Source organism: Hyaena hyaena, unplaced genomic scaffold (assembly GCF_003009895.1).
Source record: "Hyaena hyaena isolate Hyena2069 unplaced genomic scaffold, ASM300989v1 scaffold_6, whole genome shotgun sequence".
In the NCBI taxonomy this organism is placed as follows: domain Eukaryota; kingdom Metazoa; phylum Chordata; class Mammalia; order Carnivora; family Hyaenidae; genus Hyaena; species Hyaena hyaena.
In genome coordinates, this window is record NW_024080638.1 from 8,515,537 (window position 1) to 8,539,387 (window position 23,851).

At 45.9% G+C, this 23,851-nt stretch overlaps 1 protein-coding gene across 1 annotated transcript; it reads right to left on the minus strand.

Annotated features, from left to right (window-relative positions):
• Positions 1–2,652: 2,652 nt before the first annotated feature.
• Positions 2,653–19,359, minus strand: TNFSF15 (TNF superfamily member 15). Its single transcript, XM_039240848.1, has 4 exons — positions 19,124–19,359; positions 7,651–7,693; positions 6,865–6,912; positions 2,653–3,619 (listed from the first exon to the last, which is right to left on the minus strand). Exons 1-4 carry the CDS (start codon positions 19,343–19,345, stop codon positions 3,165–3,167), a joined length of 768 nt encoding a protein of 255 aa, XP_039096779.1. The 5' UTR covers positions 19,346–19,359; the 3' UTR covers positions 2,653–3,164.
• Between the last annotated feature and the right edge of the window lie 4,492 nt (positions 19,360–23,851).

Below are 23,851 nucleotides of genomic sequence, written 5' to 3' on the forward strand. Positions count from 1 at the left end.
AATTTGAGTAGCTTAAGCAATGCTGTTCTGCCAAATAGATCTAAACCATGCTAGGGTCAAAATGCTAGGGATCCTATGCATTCTGAGCATGGATCCTGTATTTTCTGAAGCACACATGCTTCTCAAAGTACCCCTGGCTCGTCCATACGGTCTAATATTTTCAAGGGTGTTGATGGCCAAACTCAAGTCCACACCTCTCTCCACATGTGGCTTAAACGATGGATTCTACCAGAGGAAATGATATCTTCATTGTGTCCCCTTTTATTAACAGAAAACTCTCTTTGAGAAGCTATTAAAAAACACTTAGTGTAAACACAAATCATTTTGTTAATGATCATCCTTCATCAGATGGCACCCATTTTCCTAATGAGAAAATATCCACGTGCCTAAAGTTAGCTAATTAATTAGCTAATACTGCCAATATAAATGAAAGGATGTGCAGATAATGGAGGTGCTGAGCAGTTAGAATGAACACGTCTGAGACCAGAATAATTTCTCTTTGTGTCCCTAGGGCGAGTAGGCATGCAGCAAATGTGGAATTGATTTGAATTCAACCTTTTGAGACACAATGAAACAGCAAAGCATTTTCCTCCTAAATTAACTCTTTTCTAAAGCATGTAAGCATGGCCCTTCTTCCCTGGCAAATCTCTGAATGCATCCCATTTACTCTTTTTAGGGGACCCTCACGTGTCCTTAAGCATTCTCTCACCTTGTTTCTAAAACCAGTGCACTAATTTCTGCCACGGAGATAATGTCTAAGAAACAGAAGTGTTGACTTGAGTCCTACTAGAAATGGTCAGCAAGGCCTTTCTGAATGGTACAAAGTATAGAGATTTAACAAATTCACCGGAGAAAACTTCAGCACAATACACTCTTTGACAAACAAGCTTAGGACAGGCACAGAAATAGATACGTGGCAGGGATTTTGACCAGAAGTGGTCAAGTCTTTTTGAAAAGCAGGAAACTTCTATTTCCTGGATGAACTTCCAGATCCATCAGATCCCCTACGATGCCTTGGGCAGGTCTAAAGATGCTGGGTAACAAGAGTTCCTTTTAGTGGAGAAGAAGGTCCATTCTGGCCTTTTCCATGCAAATCCTCTCCTGCACCCCACATTGCTTGGGCACTTGTGCAAATGCCAACAGGGCATTTTATTTTCTCCATGGGGGTGTGAGTTCTGATTCTGGAGCCAGACTAGAGCCTTTGATACCATTATTCTGATCTGCCAGCTAACATTGCTCTCGGAGTACGTTGAAAGAGCTTCGTCTTATCAAGCTGGTTTAGTTACTGAGAAACCTTTCCTTTCTGCTTTAAGTAAAGGGTAATTCCTCCCTCTGAGATGCCCTTTCCCTGAGGCCATCTGTTGTCCCCGCCCACTCTCTTCAAGGACTAGTTCAGGCTTCACTTCCTTTATGAAGGCTCTTTTGAATCAGGTGGAGGTGACCACACCCTTCCCTCTGCTCAGCTGAGTGGCTGGGCTCTGTGCCAGTGGTTGCGGGAACCTGAAGCCTTTAGAACCTCAGTTTCCCAACTGAGAAACCAGAAATCAATGTTTATTTAATTATAACTTGACCAGTATTGACCAAGCACTGTTACAGCCCTCATCCTGCTCAGAAACGCCATCACACACCTCAGTGCCTCTGTAGTTTCCTGCCAACAAGGGTAAGAGTGATTTTGGTGCCAAGTTTGCTTTTATACCTCTTCATAATGTGTCCTACAATAGGCAGCATTTATGCCAGGGGCCAAGGTGCTGGAAGTGGCGGTCCGTGTCATATTCAGATTGTGCAGAATGATCTCATTCATGTGTTTCATCCCCATGAGCTCATCTGACCCTGGGTGACACACTGGTAGATGCCCGCTTGACAGACAAGTCGACTGAGGCAAAGAGAACAAAAAGGTCTCTCCTACCCTTGGCATATTAGTGCAGGAAAATCCTAGAGATTTGAGGGTAGGAGCTCACTGTGGTGCAGGAAGGACCTTTTTAATGTCCAGCCTCTCTTCCAGGGGAGAAGCCTGAGCAGGGCTGATTAGCTAATCCCATATATAAATCCCTTGAACATTCAAAGAGAAAAACACCCATATAACACTCTGCCTATCAAACTGTGACTCGAAACCTCAAAGCAGAGCTAAGTGAACTTGTCTTGATTTGGTGATAGGCATTTTTAGCCCAAGAGAATAAGTCTACTGTCTCTTGGTGTCCAACACACTTGGTGCACAGTTGGTCTAGTTGGCGAGAAATCTGTCTTCAAGTTTCCAGAGTGACCTAATCATCTGGATGTCTTACACAGTCAGGAGAGCTCCAGAAATCTTACATACCAGTGTCAGGCCCTGGAGTAACTCCTTAAAGTACATTGAGTGGTATTTGACATTGACATTGAGTGGTATTTGACTGGGAGCCGTGTACTGGTATTCATTCAAGTTTCCAGTAGAGTCTGTCTCATAGTATCTTCTGGGTTAAGGAAGTGCCCAGAACAGGAAAGGTGCTTAAGAAAGCTGTGCTAAATAAATGCTATTGTTGTACTTTTGATACACATGTGGAACTCATACTTGTTTGTGTGATGCCTGTGTACATTATGAAAGGAGTGGTTGCTTTTCTCTTTTGCCATAGATGGCATGAAAACAGTTGTTGTGGTTTTTTTTTTTTTTTTTGAGAATGTTCATGAGAAATATCAGCCCTCTTTTCATTTTTTTTTTTTAAGATAAGGCATTAAAGTATATATTTGGGGAAACCGATGAAGGATTTTTCTTCCATGATTTATGTTTTCTAGGGCTTTGGATTTTGTTCATGGTTCCTAAACTGAAGCAGATGTTTCATAATCAAATCGTACAATTATTGAACCTGCTGGGGACAAACGTGTGGTATGAAGGAGAGGAGATGTTCTGAGTAGATCTCCATTCATTTGGTGATCAGTGTTCCAATGTTTAGAAACTCACCACTTTTCCAGGCAATCATGATCGCGTGTCTCTTCTGTTCTGCCTTTTTCTGGTTATGATTTTCATCTGTCAGGCATATTAAGTATGAGATTTCGTGCCTCAAATTTCATAGCTAAACCACTCTTCCTGTGGAATGCTCCAAAAAAAATCCTTTTTAAGTAATTACATACAAGGGAAGAAAATTAAGAACTTGGAGGCAGAGGACCTTCACCCAAGGATGTCAACCTTGCGCTTACAGCAAGAAGGCTCCAAAGAAAGTTTTATCTTCTTTTGTGTAATCCACTAAAGAGATGTCACTGACATTCACCATCAGCTTGTCCCCTTCCTGCAGGGAGAACATGGCCCCTAAGTAGATGGGCTGGAACCAGTTGCTGCCTACTTCGCACACTGACTTGGTCCCCATTAGGAGCTGGGTCGGCTCTGGGTAGCTGTCTGTTACCTTGGTGATTACGACAATGATGGAGTCTGGCTTGTTCAGTCGGCTCCCTTGGCGGATTTCACCACACTCAGACGTGGTCCCTCGGAACGTGACCTGGGAGTAAACAAAGTATTCTCCAGACTCTGGGATCACCAGGAATTTATTTGTATAGTTCATCCGGTTCTTGGTGAAGGCCAAGCCAAGTTCATGTTCCCAATGCAGGGCTGGGAACTGACTTTTCAAGGGCTGTGTGGGAGTTTGTCTCACAACTGCAGAGACAAAAAAGAGAGTTAATTTGCTTGTGTCTGAGCTTGCTTTGCCAAAAAGAGTCTCCTATTATTTTCCAAGTACAGTGATTGAACAAAACCAATGACTAACAAGTTCCTTGAGGAGGAATGAAGGGAGGAGATGTAAGTGGATAAACTTTTGTTCAGAGAAGAGCATCTTAGGGCACATTACTTTGCCTCTCTGCACCCGAGTTTTCTTTCCTGATCATGTAGAATTTTACCCGAGCCCCATGATCCTGGAAAACGGTGAAGGTTGAGAAACCTCACTCTTTTGGGTTTCGGAAAACAACCTCCTTTCAAAGAACCTCTTCTCCAAATGGCTGAGATAAAACTGGTGGGTGTCCCCTGTGCGTCTCTGACGAGGCCAGACTCCAGATCCTCCAAACCCTGACTCTCTGCCTCATAAATGATTAGCTGAACTGTTTTGTCCCCATGGGTCCACTGGAACATACTGCTTCTTAACCAGACTTTGGTTACGCTTCTCTCCTTCCTCCTGGCCCCTGAGCTTTGGGCCTGCCCTCAGCCCAGGGCCAGCCTATAGTCTTTCCTGAGAATAGGCTGCCCTCAGGGTGAACATTCTCTGACGCTTGCCAACCTTCATCCCACTTCCTCACACCTGGTCGGTTCCAGCTTTGCTTACTCCTTTCTGTAAAAGAAAACCCCGTTCAGCCTAACCCCCAAGACACGTGTAGGCCTTAAAGGGCAGAGCATTCTCCCTACTGTGAGTGACCTTCCCTCTCCCTTCTCTCATCCTGCAATATTCTTTTGGCACAAACTCTCTCCTTACTAACTAAGCATTGGTTTTTCACTTGACATCTCTTTCCTTAAAAAAAAAAAAAAAAAAAAAGGACATAAAAACACCCATGGAAAAGATAAAAAAGGACGGTGTGGATAAAATACCTAGCTTTTAGCAATACGCTCTAAACTGCTTTCACATTGATTAGCCTTTTGTTTCAGACCTACTGTCCAACAGAGAGGGCATTTCAGAGAGTCAGGGGCTCCCTGTAGCTCCCCTGCAATGCTATGGGCCAAAGTTACATGAGACGCAGGCAGTGATTAATAAAAAATCATCATGCAGGGCAGATATTGGAATGGGAGATGCAGAACCTTTTGGAAATGTTTCTCTGACACCAACAGAGCCAAAATATAAGCCGATGTAATTGACTGGTGGAGTGGAAGGGGCCGGGGCTTTGGGCCACAGAACTCAGGTCCAGCTCTGGCTCTAAGGCACGTGAAGTTTTCAGTAGTGTGGGTCCCTTCTCTCTGAGTCTCTATTTCCTGTCTGTGAACTGGAGATAAAGCCCCTTCATTCCTTGTTTGGAAGATCAAGTGAACAAAAGAGACACAGTCATTTTTCTCCCGATGGCTAGATACGGCAAGTACTCAACACTTACTTATTTTCTTTCCCCAAATAAACTAGTATCTTCCGTTTTGGCAGATTAAAATATAAGCTTATTCCACCTTATATATTTCGACATGTTCTTATGTTTGCGTTATTTACAAGTCCACACGATTTCCTCGGACATATAAATGAATGCTTTTATGAAGTATGTGCACAGCACGAAAAAAAGTGAATTGGGACCAACTCATTGATTTTAAATAAAATAATCTGCAGTAAAATGAATATTTTTTAGGAAAATAAAAAGATATAGTTTAATTTCCTATGAGTGCTTTCGAAGTCCGTAACAACCACCAGTGTGTGCCATCAGCCATAGCTTAGGGATAGTTTATGTTTAAGGAAATATTTAGCAACCTTCACACCCAGTGGCTGACTAGAAACTTGGTTCCTGGATTTTTCTAAAGCCCCTGTTCTGAGGCTGACTGGACTATGGTTTGTTTTGCACAATGACACGTGTTCAGGACACGTGTGGTCTCTCTGGCCCCTGCGTTAAATGGCCCCTGGAGAGCTCTATCATCTCTGTGCAAACTCTGTGAAAGGCATTTTTATTAACCACTCCTGGTCCTCTCCCTTCCCACTGAGGGTGATGCAGCAGATTAAAAAAAAATCCTCTCGGATGTCACAGAGGCAAAAATCGTTTAGTCTCTAGACAAAGCAAGTCCTGTTAAGATGGTCTGCAATCAATGTGGCAGCCAGTGGGAGTTAGGGGAGGAAGTGCGTCGTAATGGAGTCAGTGAAGGTCTAGGAGTCAGTGCAGTTCTAGGAGTCAGACTCGATCCACAGCTCTTCCTAGTCATGCATGTGACTTGGGACAAGTGACTTAACTTGTCAGAGCCTCAGTGTGCCCCCTCGTCAGGCTGAAATGAAGATTAAACGAGATTGTGGATGTAAAATGCCTACCACAGTGCCTAGTACACATTAGGAGCTAGTGTGTAGCTCCCCCCCCCCCCCCGCAGATCCCCATTCGGTAGGAAGAGGGGTGACATGTCCACATTCGGCTGCTAGGAAAATCCTGCTTAGTTTGTTCAAACTGTCCCATTCTGAAAGGCAAGTGGTAAGTGACTGGTGACTTGGCATCTCTCTGGTCCTAATCCTCACTCAGGACTCACCACAGACATTTTCCTCTTGGGCAAACAGTAAGATGCATGTCTTGGGCCTCAGGGATAGTCCCCTGTGGGTTGCAAACTTTCTTATAGGTCAGGAGACTACACTTGCTTTTAACTCTCTAGTCTGTCAATGGGGTTTTTATGCATATTTGTGCCTTGTCTTGTTCTTTTCCCTGGAGTCTTTGAGGTATATGCACCTCTGGGCATCCGATGCCAGCAACTTCAACACTAGGCTTGGGAAACTGATATTGGTGATATTATGAGGCTGCTCTTAATCTCTTCACATCAACAAAAATTCTTTGTCAACATCTTCCTTGAATGTAAATGGCCAACCACTTCATCCTGAATAGGGTACAGATGGACTTGAGAAGTTTAACAACTCAGAGGAACTTTTATCTTCGACTAGATTCAAAATTATGTGAATCTCTGAGTCTGAGAGAAGCCATTTCTGAGTGACTGAGGGTGTGAATGAAAGAGAGAGACAGAACAGCAAGGAAGAGGGTCGGTAGAGTCTGAAAGAAAATGCCCGAGGGTCATGGGCCTTTGGACCTCTTAAGGGATGGAGATATCTGAGAACCTTCAACTGAGAGGGGAAGTCTGTTACCAAGGTGTGTGGTTTTGGGTTTGAAGCTCCTAGAATGACTTTGGGCAAATCCTCTGAAAGAAATCTTGGGCGCATGGCCCATGCATGGTCCCCTGGAAAACACACCGGGGAGAAATACCTGTCAGATGTGCCCTTGGCTTATCCCCACCAGCTCCAGGAGATGCATCTGTAAGGAAAGGAGAAAGATGCTTTGTGTGAGTTAGAGTGTGACCGGAGTGAAGACAGTATTTTTGGAGTTGCATGGTGCCTGCCACTAGAGAGAAACATTCTTCTCCCTCAGCTTGGCCCCTTGTAGACTGTTGTTGTTTCTCCAGGGACAGAGAGGCCTCAGGAGAAAGAGTCTTGAACACAAATGAATCTTGGCTCATAACTTTGGGCAATTTTCTAACCTGTCCAAGACGCTGTTTTCTCATCTCTAAGATGGGCACATCAACTCCTATCATGAATGGAGCGTTCTGAGCATGATTCCTGGCACACGGTCTAGGCTCAGTAAACTCACATCGCCCTTCCCTCCCTGCTACTGCTTTAGGGGGAGCAAATGGACCGTATGCAAGGTCCCTTTAACCATATTAACCATATCCATTGATGGGTGGCCTAACAAATGGGATAGGGAGTGGGTGGGACATTGTTCTAATACTTTTATAGGAAATTACTGATTTAATCCACACTAATCTGACATGGTAGGTACCATTTTAACCATTCTCACAGATGAGTAAACTGAGGCAGAGGCCATCAACTCCAAAGGTCATGAACTTGGCCACAGCACCATTTTGTCTTTTTAGTGACCGGGGAGGAACCTCACTTCTCCTCTAGGTTTACATCCCTCTGAACCTCCTGCATACCCAAACTACTAGATAATGCCCCGTTCCCCACAAGAAAAGGCATCAGATATGAACACACTTACAAGCTCGCTGATGTGAAGGTCCAAACTCCCGCCCTTTTGGAGTCTATTGGGAAGGAAAGATGATTCAGACAAACCTGTGATTCTTTTGTCTCCCAACCCCACAGCTGCCTATAGCAAAGGCCTGGTTAAGATGCTGCTGCCGCCCAGCCTGGGCTCTCCGGAATAAGGGACATGGCAATGGGAATACTTGATTGAGGGGAATCTCATGCCCAAGCACCCCCCTTTCCTCCTCTAGCAGCCTGATGACCTTCTCTCTCCTATGACTTTGAAGTTCTGTCCTAAGAGCTTTCCCTGTTCTGTTCCAGGACACTCTGACATCTGTCTAGGCTTATATTATTTGAACAAATGGTGGCACTTGTTTCATTTTCTTTCTTCCACCATGATCTAAAACTTGGAACTATTTTTAAAATTTTAAAAGTTTATTTATTTATTTTGAGAGAGAGAGAGGAGAGAGAGAAAGAGAGAGAATGAGTGGGGTAAGGATAGAGAGAGGGAGAGAAGGAAAATCCCAAGCTGACTCCATACTGTCAGCACAAGCCCGATGTAGGGCTCCAACTCAGAAACTGTGAGATCATGACCAGAGCTGAAATCAAGCGTCAGATGCTTAACCAATGGAACCACCCAGGATCCATTGCCCCCAAAATTGGAACTATTTTTTAAAAATGATGTAGAAAAAGAAATAAGGGCTCTATTCTCCTTCCCATCAGCCCTGTTTCCATGCAATACACAAAGAAATTTGCATCCTTGCAATCGTAGTTTGCCAGCCATTTCAGATACCACGTGGGAGTGAAAGAGTAACTGCTTCGGAGGCAGACACACCCGAACTTGAATCCCGCAGTCCACACTAATTAACGACATGATCTCAAACAATATGATCTTTCCTCTCTGAGCTCTGGTGTCCCCTTTGTAAAATGAGAATAATAACATTCCTAGCCTCAGATTACTCCCAGGTTGGAGATGAGGATCAAATCAGAAAATGTAGGAGTCAGGGCAAAGAACACATGGACAATGAAGGAATCACTGCTCATGTGTCTGAAAGTAAAGCTCAGGGGCAAAACTAAGCCCTTGGCTTGGGGATAAAATCAGCATTTTACATTTTACAGTTTCCAAAAAAACCTTCTCTGATATGATATTGACTCCCTTGGAGTCTTCTGATTGGGATCTTGTACCTTCTTAGTCCTCATGGACAGAGAACCTTGTGTAACCATGTTTACATCTGAGAATCTGCACGCGTGTGAGACTGTACTTGTGAATGGAGAATTGTGTGTCCATGTGGGTGTAACAGAAGATGGCTCCAGCAGCAGGGGAGGGTAGGAACAGCTGTGTTTTGTGTGTCTACATGTGTCCGTGGCACGGTGCTATGTGCACACGTGTATGTGGTCATGTGGGTGTAGCTGTGTCATCGCTGAACAGGTCTTTGAGCAGGTCTGTGATAACAGTGACCTTGTTAGAGCCCAGACTGCCGGGCTCTTTTTACCCGCACACCATACTACCTGACCTCCATTGGAAGGCTTCCTGAGGACAGAGATCCTGTCTTTGAAGGACTGAATCTATTATTTCTCCATTATCTGCTTCGTAATTCTGTTAATGGCACCATGACTGCCTCCCCTCTTACCAGACTTGAAATTTGCTGCTTTCTTTTTCCAGCAAACCCAAGCTGCCGCTTCTATTTTGCAGCTTTTCTCATTTGTGCCACCCCTCCAGGCCTTAGCATACTGTTCTCCTGGATTCTCCCATGAGTCTCTTAACTGGTCCATTTGCATCTGGTTTTCCTCTTCTCAAAATCACCTCCTCTCCTGCTCTGAATGCTCTTTCTACAGCCTCACTGTACTGGGACACAATTCTGTTCATACACCTTCGGGGGTTCCCCATGGTCTTCAAGACACAGGCCCAACTACTTCTCTTGGCTTGCGAGGTCCCAGTTGACCACCCCATTCTTGGGACCCGCTCTTTACTCCTCTCCAAGACCTCTGTGCTCCAGCCATGAGAGGCAACCACAGTGAAGGACTCAAAGGGCTTGAAAAATCCAGTAAGCGTAGCCACTACCAGTTGAATGACTAGTGGCACTGAACTATGTTTAACCCTTCACACACATTATCTTCTTCCACTTGGCAATGACTCTTAAGGTAGATGCTTTTCATATTCTTATTTGCATATGGGGCTCAGTCAGGTTAAGTAGCTTGCCCAATGCCTCACACCTGGAAAGTGAAGAAATAGGATTTTAACCCAGCCCAATCAACTCCAGAATCTCTAGCCCCAGGCTATTGCACTTCCCACTTCCGGACAAGGTCCCCATCTGGTGAGGTGGATGGATAAGTACCAGCAGTTCCATGCACTGTGAGAGTAGGGGAAGCACAGAGTTCAGAAAACAGGAACCTGGTCCAGAACTGGGGCAATCAGGGGAAATTACCTCTGAAATGAGTCTTACATGTCCCACAGGTATTAGCCAGGTGATAAAAAGTAATGACCATTCCAGAAGAGGCCACCAACTTGTGGCAGCGTAAGGAGGCCCAGCAGAGCATGGGAGCAGCTGGGAAACTACAAGGAGTTTTGCTGCCAAATGAACTTATTATATACATTTAGCACAGAGGCATGAGTAGAGTGGCTTTGGGAAACCCAAGCCCAGTTGATGTGACTACTTGTCCAGCATCAATAACTTTGACAGGCTGGGGTGGGGGGATGGGCAGAGAAGCAGCCTAGAAATGAACTCATTCTGTAGCCTGTTTCCTTATTTGCTGTTGTCAGAGCTGATAAAGAATCGGTCTGTGACGAGGCAGAAAACTGAAGGTGAACTCAGAGAGAATTGGGGAGAGCACGGTTGCGTCCTCTCGTGTACGAAACGGTACTGCCTTGCTGGTCCTCTGCTTCGTTCAGCTCTCTGCTGAGAAATCTTCTTGAACATCTGCTTGTTTTCGTCCAAACAGATGCTCCACCAAGAGACTGGAACATTCCTCTTGGCCCAGAGTCTCGTTGCCATCAGCCTGTATCTGTGACGTGAACACATTTCCCTACTGGCTGTGCTGGATTTCTATAACTGGGGCACACATTTATTCTCGTGTATGGTTGAACATGGTTGGGTTTCAGTGGCCTAGAATCGGCCATTCATCTGGAGCCTGTGACAGGGCCAGTTGGCAGATGTCAAAGACCTCAACAGTCCAAGAGTCCCCAAGAACATCAGCTGTGACTCTCTTTCCAAGAACCACACCTAAGGCTTTCCATTGCTGCTTCTCTTAATAGTGATGCTCTCACGGGAGAAAGAGTTTTGTGATGGGAGGCAGGAACGAATGAAGAGGAGATTTGAGACAAAGAGCTAGTAGCTCATTTGGGAAAAGTTTCGTGCATCTGAGCCGGTTCCACGCCAGATCTCAAGATGGCTACCGACAACACCAGGCCCGGAAAAGTCCCTAGTGGCTCCAACCCTGACTCCTCTCCATCGCTTCTGTGTTACCCTGGGGTACCAGGGAGACAGCTTGTGAGGGATGCAGTGTTATCTTCCAAATTTGAATAGGCACAGAGTCCAAGAGCATCCCAGGGGAATGTGATTTATTCTCTCGTAAATGCCTTCTCACACCACTGGCTGAGGACCAGGACGCCATTGCTTTCTCTTCCTAAGTGTTTATCACTCCCTGAAGGGATATTATTATTTGCGTGCTAATTGCTTTTTGCTCTCCAGTGCAAGTCAAGCTGCCTGTGGGCAATGACCTACTCCATCTGTCTCTTGCTCACCACAAGATTCCTGGTGCCTCAGACAGTGCCTGGTACTTCGGCTGGATTATCCAAAGAGCAAAATATGCTGTTGCTCAGACATCAGAAAAATAGGAAGAAAAGAGAGCCAAGAGATGGAGCAAGGTGTAGCTTCTGTGACTTTAGCCTGAGTTTTACAATCCAAAAAACTAAGAAAGAGACCTTTTATATTTTAGAACACATGCCGAGTTTTGAGTTTTTGTTTAAATAAAACACAGTTAATTCAAGAGTTGGATGGCCCATCGTCTTTTAGTCCTGGAGCCTCCAAAGGTTTCCATCGGGCTCTGCTGGCAGCATAGTCATAGCTCCAGAAATGTGTGTTGAAGGTTGTGAGTTTTGGCCAGTAGTCAGAAGCAGAAAAGGCAAATGTGTCTGCCTTTGGGGATTCATATTAATGGAATGTGCGACACCTGTGGCCACTAGCATTTATGGACCCAAGCAAAGCAAGCTGGTGCTTTTCACCCTTTAGTTCCTATAGGTCAGGGGATTTTCCCCTTCGTTTGATTTTCTCTCTTTTCTTCTTCTCACTTTTTTTTTCTTTGTATGCTGATTGGTAATCCCTGACACAAACTAACCATAACCTATTGCTGTAAGCATTTTTGGAATTACTCTAATACTCCAACGAGGGAAGAAAGAAGGATGGAGGAAGGGAGATGACTATCTAGTTGAGTGCTCGGGATACGCGGTCCTGTATTGGTGTTTACATGTGTTTCTTGTCTACCACTCCAGTTACTCTCAAAGAAGGGCATTACCTTTTTTGAAAAAAATTTTTTAATGCTTAGTTATTTCTGAGAGAGAGGTAGAGTGCGAGTAGAGGGGGAGCAGAGAGAGAGAGGGAGACACAGAATCTGAAGCAGACTCCAGGCTCTGAGCTGTCAGCACAGAGCCTGATGCGGGGCTCGAACTCAGAAACTGTGAGATCATCACCTGGGCTGAAGTCAGACACTTAACCTACTGAGCCACCCAGGCGCCCCAGGACATTACCTTTTTATAACCTTTGCAAGCCAAAGGTCAAAAAGTAAATGGAGGGTCTAGGATCTGAACTTGGAGACCAAGTGCAGACCCTGGCGTGGATCAGGAGCCCCTTCAACATTAGCTGACTACCCACCATGGACAATGGAACCTGAAGATAGATGAGTCTTTGAGATTCTCTTATTGGCATTTCCCCAGAAAAATCCCTTGAGTGTATTTTAACTAATGACCCGTTTAGCCTTTGTCTTGTGTCCCATACCGACTGTCTAGTATAGTCATAAACAGGAAGAGATATCCATTGCCTGCCGTCATAAATGCCGCGATTGCAAAAACTCATGAACGTTCTATGACCCATAGCAGCCTCCCAGCACTTCTAGGAGAAATACACAGACAGTTGCCTCCTTGCCTTTTGCTTCTGCCTCTCTCTGTTTGTGCTTGCACGGGGATAAATCCAACCTGGAGAATGTTTTATTCCAAGGGTATTTCAATTCATTATCCTCCAAGACACACTGGTCAGGGCTTTACACACAACATGCAGAGCGGCGCGCAGCTAAGAATGTGCTATTTGCAGCCAAGCTAATGTGGAAATCTCAGCACTAGTGTTTCACGGTGGTCTGACTTTGGTATGTCACCTAACCTTGGCGAGACCCAGTGTCCCCATCCATGAAGGCAGGCAGTGATTTTTTCTTCCCAGAAGCATCGTGCTGCCCAAGAAAGACCACACACATAAAGTGGTTATCCAATTCACCTTCCTTCTTTCTTTGGGCTCAGTAAACTTTTGTGGTACATGTTGTTGGTTCTGGATAACTTCCTTTGGGTTTTATTGCTTTGGTGGTAACACAGAAGCTAGCCTTGTGTCTGTTTACGACCAGTGAGAGATTTGGACCCTTTAGGACCTCGGGAAGGCCTCCTCCTTCTCCCAATAGATGAGGCTTCCTCCATCCACAGCTGCCTTCTGGACTTCTGCCCCTTCCTGTGCAAAGGGCTTGAGGGAATGGAGTGTACCCCCTCTCTGGCCCATTTCAAAACCCATGCTTGTTAGTGCTGTGGTTGGCTGGACCTCATTAAAGAGACCAGGCTGGGAGGTGACCTGTTGTAGCTGGACATTGTGTGGTCTGTCAGGTGACGACACAGGAGCCCACAGGGCCAGGCTTAGAGTGATGTGTGTGTTGATTTTAACAGGGGAACGAAAGGATCCTGGAGTCACCAGTTCCGGGGCTGCCGTGGATATTTGGGATTCACACCCGCGGCCCGTTCCCCCTCCTTCCCTGTGGTCTCTCTGCCTGACACCCAAGGCCTGACCTCGGGAGTGAGTTGGGTTTCTCTTCCAGGTTTGCCAGGACTTGTGAGGCCGCAGGAGAGGCAGTGCCACTGGCTGCTCCCTGTTTTGCACTTTCCAGAGCACTTCTATCGCGACCATCTGTTTGTTTTCTCTACACAACATGGAAAAGCGATTGTCATTACTGCCGTCATTTCCGAAGAGGAAGGAGCCCGAGTGAGACCAAAAGGCTCACACTCGAGGGGGAGCAACCAGGGAAATCATGTCTGTTGAACACCAGGCAAGAGCTTCCTGACATCTTGCTGAACTCTCACTTCAGGGCTATAAAACAAGTGTGTTCACCTCCTCATGCTATAGGCAGGGAGTGGACGACTTAGGGAGGTCAGGAACCTTACGCATCCCTTCCTTTCTCTCTCTACCCAGCTAACACTTTGTGAGTGCCTTCTGTGTGCCAGGTGCAGCCAGCAGCCCCCAGGGGAAGAAGGAGACTAGCATTTATTGAGCACTTACTATGTGACAGGTATTTTTTAGGGAATCCTTGTCACATCCTCCTGACCATGCCTCGAAATGAATGCCTTGCTGGGTTTACACCACGGGTAGAACAGCGTGATGCTTAGAAGGAACATATATGGTGAATCTGAATCCCAGTGGGCCTGTGGCTTAGATTGTCTAAGCCTCAGTTTCATCATCTCTAAATGATGGAGATGATGATAAATGGAGATAATAGTAGCACTTTCTTTCCTTGCTGTGGAGTCACAAGGACTGAGATGATGCATTTAGTAATAATAGCAAACGCATCATACGGTTTACATGCCAGACACCAGGCTAAGGGCTGTATCGGCACGATCTCCTTTACTCTTCTCGAAACCTTAGATCTGAAGAAGCTTAGGATGGTGTCTGGTGCATAATGAGTTGTTAGAGTTCACAGATGTGATGTGGTGGAGCCACGGCATTTCCCTCGAGCCTGTGCAACTCTGAGGCCTCGGTTGGCCTTACCATGAGGTCCTGTGGGTCTGAATGGAGACCAGAGCTGGGGCGTGTGTCAGGGGCAGGCATGGAGGGGAAAGGCGAGCAGGGAACAAGGGCTAGGAGTCTCTTGCAGGGGTTTTCAGGAAGGGGTGGAAGGAAGGTTGTAGGGAAGCAAGAAGAATGTGGAGACTGTGTGGGGATTCCAGAAGAGAACCTGGAGGGGAAGGACAGAGAGAGTGCAGGGCTGCCGTCCAAAGAAGCAACACCTCTATGGCATCCTTGGTGATTTATTGCACAGTTCTGTTTGCCCCCTGGGGGGGCCGGGCTGGGGCTGAGCCTGCATGGCACATTCTGCCAGGCCTGGGGTACAGACCCTGTAGGTGCCAGAGTGGTGGCTGGGGAAGAGGGAGGCCTGGCCTCAGGGCACGTGAGGCCCAGCATGGGGGCTCACAGACCCAGCCCGAGGGCAATGGAGGCCACTAAGGGCCCAAGAAAGCCCAGGCCATGGTCCAGGCAGCCAGGTAAGGACTGAATCGGAGTGTGGGTTGAGGGTGCAAGACCAGGGTGGAGAAGGAGGCAGGGAGATAGCTCACAAATATCAGCGAACAAGAAAGTTCCTCCAGGGTCAAAACCTGCCCTCTGGCCTGGAGATGGCAGATTCCAGAGTGGGCGGGGAAGCTGCCCTGAATGATACAATTTCCATGAGCAGGAAGTTCCCTGGTCATAATAATAATAACAATAATTGCTACCATTTACTAATCTCTCACCTCCTGACAGACACCTTAAATACTTTATTTCTAAGTATCCCATGTCCCACACAAGGAGCCTGAGGCCCGTGGAGGTTAGGTAACACAGCCAAGAGGTGTCTAGGCAAGAATTTACACCGAGTTTTTCCAAGATGCAAATCTACTTGGCATTTTCCAGGTATCCAATGGCCCTAAAGCATTTTACTATCTCTCTATACATTTTGAACAAAAGGGTGTAAGTTTAAAAATGCTTCTCTCTCTTACTTGCTGCCCAGCGGCCCAAGTCCTCAAGCTAGATGCTGCTAAAGCTAATAGTGTCTTATCTTTTTCCCGAGAGGGTCTATGCACTTATAAACGCACGCATAAATATGAATATACATATTTTCTGAAAATGAATGTCTCCACCTATTCTATATATTGCTATGTACATTTCCCCCCACTTAATGATACATCTTGGAGAAATTCTCCATCCTTACACAGAGAGATGTCTCATTATTTTTTTTCATTTTTTTTTTAATGTGTATTTGTTTGAGAGAGAGAAAGAGAGAGAGAGAGAGAGAGAGAGAGGAAGAGAGTGCAAGTGGGGAGGGGCAGAGACAGAGGGAGAGAGAATCCGAAACAGGCTCCAGTCTCAGAGCCGACAGCACAAAGTTCAACACAGGGTTTGAACCCACGAACGTTAAGACCATTACCTGAGTCAGATGTTCAACTGCCTGAGCCACCCAGGTGCCCTGAGATGTTTCAGTTTTTAGAAACAGTGGCCACTGCAGTTTTTATCCCTGCATGGAGCACACGATTGATGTCATATTTGTGGACACGCCCCCTGAAGTAGTTATCCCAGATCTTTTCAAATCTGACTTTGATCTCTGCTCTGCAAATTTACCTGGGTTAAGGATTTTGTCACTTTGGATCTTTCCTTACGTAGCCCCTGCAGGGAGAGTCCGGTTTAAAATACATGTATTTTACCAGGTTTGGTAACTATCTTTGCTGCTACTAATAAAAACCTGGAACATTCCTACATCTGTCGCTAATGCTTTTCTGTAACTGCCGGGTGCCTGGCACGGTTGTGGGGATCACCATCACAGTAAGGGTGTGTGTGTCTCCCCACATTCCTGCAATCATCTTATTAGTGCTGCCAGAGGGTTGACGTCCGTATCCTCTTTTGGTAGAAAAGGAAACAAGTTCAAAGAAATGAAACCACATTCCTTTTCTTCCCCAGCCAGAGGTGGCTGAGCTGGAATTCAAACTTGGGTGTCTACGAGCCGTGACATTTCACAGTTCTGCCCACTCATGCTCTTCCCGGTGACCTCGTTTTCCCTCCTGAACCCTATCTTCCATCTTTCCTGAGCTGATTATTCTCCATTAGCCCAGTAGGATCCCCCTCTTTGCCCTTCCCGCACCTGCCCTGCGTCCTACGAGGCTGTCTTCTGGGCACTCTTGCTTCCTGAATCTTTTGAGCCTGACTTCCAGTCTGGCCAGTGGGATGGGAGGCAGGGAGCAGAGAGTGACCAGTTCTCCTGCCCTTTTTCCTGTTCCCTCCCTGCTGTCTGGCAAATCAGGCTCCACGTAGCCCTCAGCTCCTCCAGCCAGCCCTCTCCTATGTTTTCATTCTCCTTGGGTTCCCCTAAAACTGCTCCCTCCATTTGCTCCTTCAGGCCAAGAGGCGATGACCAGCTTCCCATCGTTGCTAACCTCACAATGTTTCTGCTTCTCAGGGACGAGACTCTTCTTTGAAACTTTTCCAAACTCCTTAAACATTCTTCTTTAAACTCTCTTGTTTGAATGGGCCAGTTGTTTCTTTTCAGGACTCCGATTGCTACATGTGCCCAGGCCTCACCCATTTCCCTTTCTCTTCTTCTGACGCACCAAGAAGTTGGATAGCCTGGCCAAACCACAGCGCTAACAGTCTCTGCTCTCCAGGGAGATTGGCTTACGTATCACAGAATGCAATATTAGCCTTTTCCTTTCTTGAGGACCAGTGATAGGACAGGCACTCATGCCTTCCCTTGGGGGCCTCCCTGGGCAGTGACAGCTCGTGTCTCAAGCTCTCTTCCTGACAGAGCAAGTCAGTGGCCCCTGTGGACTGTGGCGTTCCGCCACCAAGGGGTGGTGACTGGCTTCCCACCGTTGCTAACCCCAAGGTGCTTCTAGAGCAACAAAGGTGCTCTTCAGCATCTGCCAAAATAGGGGACCTCAAGGCATCATTTTAGGCAGAGGCACTGTTTCCTTGTAGAACTCCGGAGAGTTCGGGTTATTGGAGGTCTCTCAATGCCTCCTTCTGGAACAACTGTCTCTTTCTGGCTAGAGAAGGACAGAATCCCAGAACACCTACTAGGTGCTCTGGTTTGGCTTCGTAGGAATCAGCTCCGTGGGGGTCACAGCCTGACCTCCCATGCCTTGAATTTCTTCTCTAACATGAACACCATTTCCAGGTTATCTGCATATTTCTACGCTTTCTGAACGATGGCATGTGACTGTGGGCCCTGCTGCCTGAGTCAAGGTCTGTTTGCTGACTCCGAGGGGGTGGTGAGAGTTACATATTAGCTCTCTGCTGGTGTTCCTGCTCTGAAGCCAGCCAGCATTGCTTAGAAGACAGATTTCCAGGTAAACGAATTGAAAAGCCTGTTTTCTCCTCTGGAATATAATACTTTTGACTGAAATGAAATCAGTCATCACAGATTATGCAGGAGTACTTTTTTATTTTTTTATGAAAGGATATGATTTGAATGACACTTTCTTTAGTCTTTAAGGTCTTTGATGTTCCTAGTCCAGAGTTGTAAGTTTCCCCTTGATACCGGTACCCACCCCACTTGCCACGAGTGCTCTCCCTACCTCTTATTTTCATTTTTGGCTAAAATCCTCTACCATGAGCCCCCAGCAAGATGTGAGAGATAGAGAACCAGGCAAGAGGTTCTTTCTTGGGGCATCTGGGTGGCTCAGTCGGTTAAGCACAGGATTTCCGCTCAGGTCATGATCTCACGGATCGTGGGTTCAAGCCCCACGTCCGTCTCTGTGCTGACAGCTCAGAGCCTGGAGACTGCTTCAGATTCTGGGTCTCCCTCTCTCTCTGCTCCTACCGTGCTCCTGCTCTGTCTGTCTGTCTATCTCTCTCAAAAATAAATAAACATTAAAAAAAGAGGTTGTTTCTTGAGCACTGAGAAAGAATATTTCTAAACCCAAGAAAGGGGGTTGATTAAATAGATTATAGCACAGGCATATAATATACAAGAATATAATACAACCATCTATACCATCATACTGCTGTGAACTTACTAAAAATAAATAAAATCATAACATATTAGGAGACTCAAAATAATCTGTTAAAAAATACAGAATCATATACCCCAAACATCAATAGTGGTCACCTCGATGTGATTATGGGTAGTGATCATTATCTTCTTTTCCTTATCTGTGTTTTCTAACTTTCTTCAATGACACATGTTAGTTATGTAATTTAAGGAGGTTTTGTGGGTTTTTTTTTTTTATCAAAGGAATATTCCCCACTATTCATCATAGTATACTATGATTATCATGATCCAAAACCATGTTATTGGAAGTTGTTCCCGTATAAACAAAGAGGGACAATTCGACTCCCGGAATTATTGAGGATAGACACCTGATTGGACCTCTCTGCCCCTCCCATGCTGTTCCCTCCGCACGGGGAAGCGGGGATGGGGTCGGGGGGGCAGAGGGGTTCAAGGGGTCTGTCCATGGCTGGCAGGTGCCTGCATCAGGTCAGCGGATGAGGGTAGAAACTGCTTACCTGGAACACACAGGTGTCTCCCTGGGCCCGGAGCTGGCCCACAAGCAGATAGGTGGTGAGTCCTGCCAGGATGGGGAGCGACACCAGGCAGCAAGTGAGAGGCCAGCCTGCGCCGCTCCTGGCTGCCAGCCTGGCTCTGGCCTTGGGCGTGTAGCTGCCTTCCTCAGGCAGCATTTCCACACTGGCCATTTCCCCGAAGCCCAGCCCCAGATTCTCTGCCATGCTCCTGCTCGTCCTGGAGCCGGATCTGACTCCCCCTGGGCAGAGAGACCCCCCATTAAATAGAAGGCAAGCCCTCACAGTGGGTGCATTAATCACTGCCTACTCCACCCCCTGGCCTCTACCCTCCCCCTTCCACAACACCCTGGGCCCCGCCCTGCGAGGGAATGCACCGCCTACAACAGAAACCAAGTCTGGGTTAAGAAAAAAAAAAAAAAAGAAGAAGAAGAAGAAGAAAGCTTTCCCAAGCGTATTTAGTATTTATATACAGTGTGCTCATGTGCTTCTTCCTTCGTTTACAGAAGGAAGTGAGGAAAGTCCCTGGAGGAGGAGAAAAAGAATCCATCAAGGCAGTGGGCGGGGTGAATTAAAATATAGCTGTTCCCAGCGCTGGAGGCCCGCCAGCCATGCCAGTCTGGGGAGTGCGACGCTCCTGGAAGTGAAAGTGAAGGCTGGGGAGATGTGTGGTGTGGCTTGCAGACTGGGAAATAGAAATCGCATTTGCATCACCACTGTGCAAAGTGCTGGCAAGCCGTCTGCAGTTTTGAGCTTCACAGGAGCCCATTCTTCTTGCACAGTCAGAAAAACTGAAGTTCTGGAAAGTGAAGGCACTTGCTTTAGGTCATCCAGGGATTAGGAAGATGGTCTAGCCCCTCACCCTTTGGGGTTCTTGCCTCTACCACACGTCCACCTGTGAATGGAAAGTGCATACCTAGCCTGAGTTGACCAGTCGTCTAAGCAAAGAGTATGAGGTCATAAAGGTGACTGCCCACCAGGAGAGGACATTGACTTCTCTCTTCTCTGATTAGTTCCAAGTTGATTGAGCACAAGTGATAGATAGGCAAGCCCACGGTTGGGTGTGTATGGGGCCCACAACATGTAATAAAGGCGAACATTTATTAAACATTTCCTTTGTGCCAGTCACTGTTCTAAGGGAGTTAAAGGTATCAATGAAATTATTTGATCCTGAGATAACCTTTTGACTTAGTCATGTTATGATTACCACTTGACAGATAAGGAAATGGAAGCATAGGATGGCGACTCAGGTAGGCTGGCCCCAAAATGTCGTAATCATGGTGCTATACTGCACGTGTGCACGTACACAGATACCCACGCCCAGTGTGCCCAACAAGAGGCCATCCTTCCAGTTAGGGGTTGGGGGAGCTTCTGGAGAAAAGGCTGGTGTTAGAACTAGGCCTTGAAGCTTAAGGGACGTGACATTGGAGAAGAGTAGAAAACTCTGAAGAAAGATGGGTAATAGAAATAGGAAAGCTTAAGGATGTCCTGTGGCAAGTGGTGGAAACCAGCCTGCCTAGCACCTCCATTCAGATGCTACTTCTGTTTATTTCACAGCATGATCCTTGTGGGCTACTTGCAAAGGTGTTTCATGACCTGCCCACCATTACCCCTCACCAATGTCCAGCCTCATCTCTTACTATTTTCCCCAAGCTGCAGTTCTCCCAAATGCATGATGGGTTAGGGCACTGTAGCACTTGTTCTTCCCTCCACTGTGACAGCTTCCAATCTTGTCCCTTCACATAACCATGCTCCCTATTTACACTTTGTATTAAAACCTTTTCCTGCATCCCTTGCCTCCAAGATCGGGTGTTCATCTATGTCTTTATAGCTTCCTATTCTTCTCTTATCATAGAATATTTCATAGTAAACTATGGTTGACTACTTTTCCATCACCCCCATTAAATCATCAGATATAGGAGGGTAGGCACCAGGACACATCCCTTCCCTATGGCTGTAGCTCCTAATGTAATAATGGTCATAACTGACATCTATTGACATAAACATCTGACACATTTCCAAAGAATCCCAGCAATGGATGATTTTTATGTCCCTTAATTACCCATTCTTGGCTTAGCAAACCAAGTAAGAAAATTTTCTTTGAGACCAACTTAAATCTTTCCCATTGTAACTTTAAACACACAATCACACTTACTACTGGATCATCTTGGAGGAGTTTACAAATGTGTTCTTATTCTTGTATTTCTTTTTTAGAAACTTGGTATGCTTAATCAGACCAGGGTCTTAAAAGTGTTAACTGTATGGGTTCACAGGAAGAAGTATGTACTCTCACCCACAAGATCAAAAGGCCTGAAAAGGTGAGGAAGACTACAAACACCAGACCGAGGATCTGAAGGTGTGGGTTTTAGTCCCTCAGCTGTGTGACCTTGAGAACTCTAGCAGACCCGCCTCACGTTACTGTACCTGGCTATCTACAAAACCAGTAACTAAGCTTGTGATACATCTGTTTAAAGTAAGATTCAATGGATTCTGAGTTTGTGCCCCAGGGAATGTCCTCTGAGAAGAGAACAAGAGTGTTAGGGCCTGGACCTATGGACATCTGTTTGAGGCGGTTGTAGACATAGATTTACATGTAGTGGCAAGAAACAAAACAGAGAGATCCTGCATGCCCTTGACTCAGTTTTCCCCAAAGGCAACATCTTACATAACCAGAGCATAACATCACTACCAGGAAATTGACATTGACATTTATATTCAGATTCTATGCATTTGTGTAGACCTATTTAGTTTCTTTTTTTTTTTTAATATATAGTTTATTGTCAAGTTGGTTTCCATATTTTAGTTTCTGTGTAGTTTGACACACGTGCAGATGTGTGTGATGGTCACCATAGTGAAGACCCAGCAAAACGCCCTCTCCAGGACCCCCCATGCTATGATGTACAGCCACTGCTACCACCCTCCTCCTCTTTTAATCTCTGGCAGCCACGAGTCTGCCATCCAACTCAATAATCATGTTATTTCATAAATGTTATATAAATGGAATCATGTAGTCTGTATACTTTTGAGATGGGGTTTTTTCCCACTCAGCACAATTTCCTTGAGGTCCATCCAAATCATTGCATGATCAATGGTTCATTTCTTTTGATGGCCACGTGGTATTTCATGGTAGGAATGTAGCATGGTTTGTTTCGCCAGTCGCCCACTGAAGGACTTTTGGGTTATTTCCAGGATTGACTTATTTATTAACAAAGCTGCCATGAATATTGGTGTACAGGTTTTTGTGTGAATATGGCTTCATCTCATTTCTGGTATAAATGCCCAGAGCGAAATTGCTGGGTCATAACAGTAGGCATCTGTTTAGTTTTGTAAGGAACTCTCATACCCTCTTTTCTAGAGTGTTGGTATCATTTTGCTTCCCACCAGCAATGTGTGAAAGAGCCAACATCCTTCTCTGCACTCTCTCTCCAGCATTTGGTGTTATCACGATTTCTCCTTTTAGCCATTCTGGTAGGTGTCTGGTGCTATCTCACTGTGGTTCTACTTTGCATTTCCCTGACGGCTAACAATGTTGAACATCTCTTCATGCACTCATTTGCCTTCTGTTTGATGATACAGACATCTGTTTGGGCTGCTAAAATCACTTCTCGTTTCCTTCTTGATTCTCTCTCAGTGGATTCCAAGGCAGCAGGTAAGTCACTTATCGAAAAATAATGAGTTATTGTCCCTGAGTGCCAGCCATGTGCAAGAGAGTGTTCTGGGTCCTGGGAGTAAAGCAGTGACAAGAACAGACAGCAATCCCTGTTGTCATGAAGCTGATGTTCTAGTGGAGTGAGATGGCCAGTAAATAAAAGAAATAAGTTAAGCATATTAGATGCTCTTGGAGCTTTAGGGAAAAAAAAACCCAGAAAGGGAGATAGGCAGTTTCTTTAATTATAGTTTAATGTCGGGTGGTGATAAAAACCCTCCTTTGCTGAGACCAGATGCTTGGATAAAGACCTCAGATGAAGGGAAGTCATGGGTGTCTGGTAGCAGACTGCTCCTGGCCTTGGAACAGCTGTGTTTCAGGAGCATCAGGGTGGCCAGGAAGACTGGAGCAGTGAGTGAGGAAGAGACCAGGGGCAACGAGGTGAGAGCAGTATCAGAGAAGGCTGGCCATGAGGGGCTTCTGGGCATGGGTAGGACTTGGCTCTTGTTCAATGTGGTGGGAAAGGTCTGGAATATGTAGGGCAGAGGAGTGGCAGGTTCAGCTTTAGTTTCATAAAAATTTCCTGGTTGTTGTGTCAAGAGTAGCTCAAAGGAAGGGTGGAATCAGGGAGACCAGTTGGGAAACTATTGCAACAATCTAGGTGAGGCAAGATAGTGGATTGAACAGGGTGGTGACAGTGAGGGTCACCAGAAATGGTGGGTTCCATATATATTTTGAAGTACAGCAGATATAACTTCTCATCCAGTTGGATGTAGGGTGAGAGACAAAGAGAAGAAAAAAGTCTGGGTCCAAGGTCCTTGGTTGGAACATTGGAAGGATTGAGACGCTACTGGTGGAGATAGGAAAGGAAGCGTGAGAGCTCAGATCAAGATGCGCACCATTTAATGTGACTTTTAGACAACCAAGCAGAGGTGACATTACAAGGAGGCAGTGGATGGTAAGTCTGAGGTCCCAGGCAGAGGCTTGAGTGGAAAATTAAACTGAGAATCTTTCTTGACAGAGCAACCATCACATATTACTCTAAACTGAAGATTCTTCTTGATTAC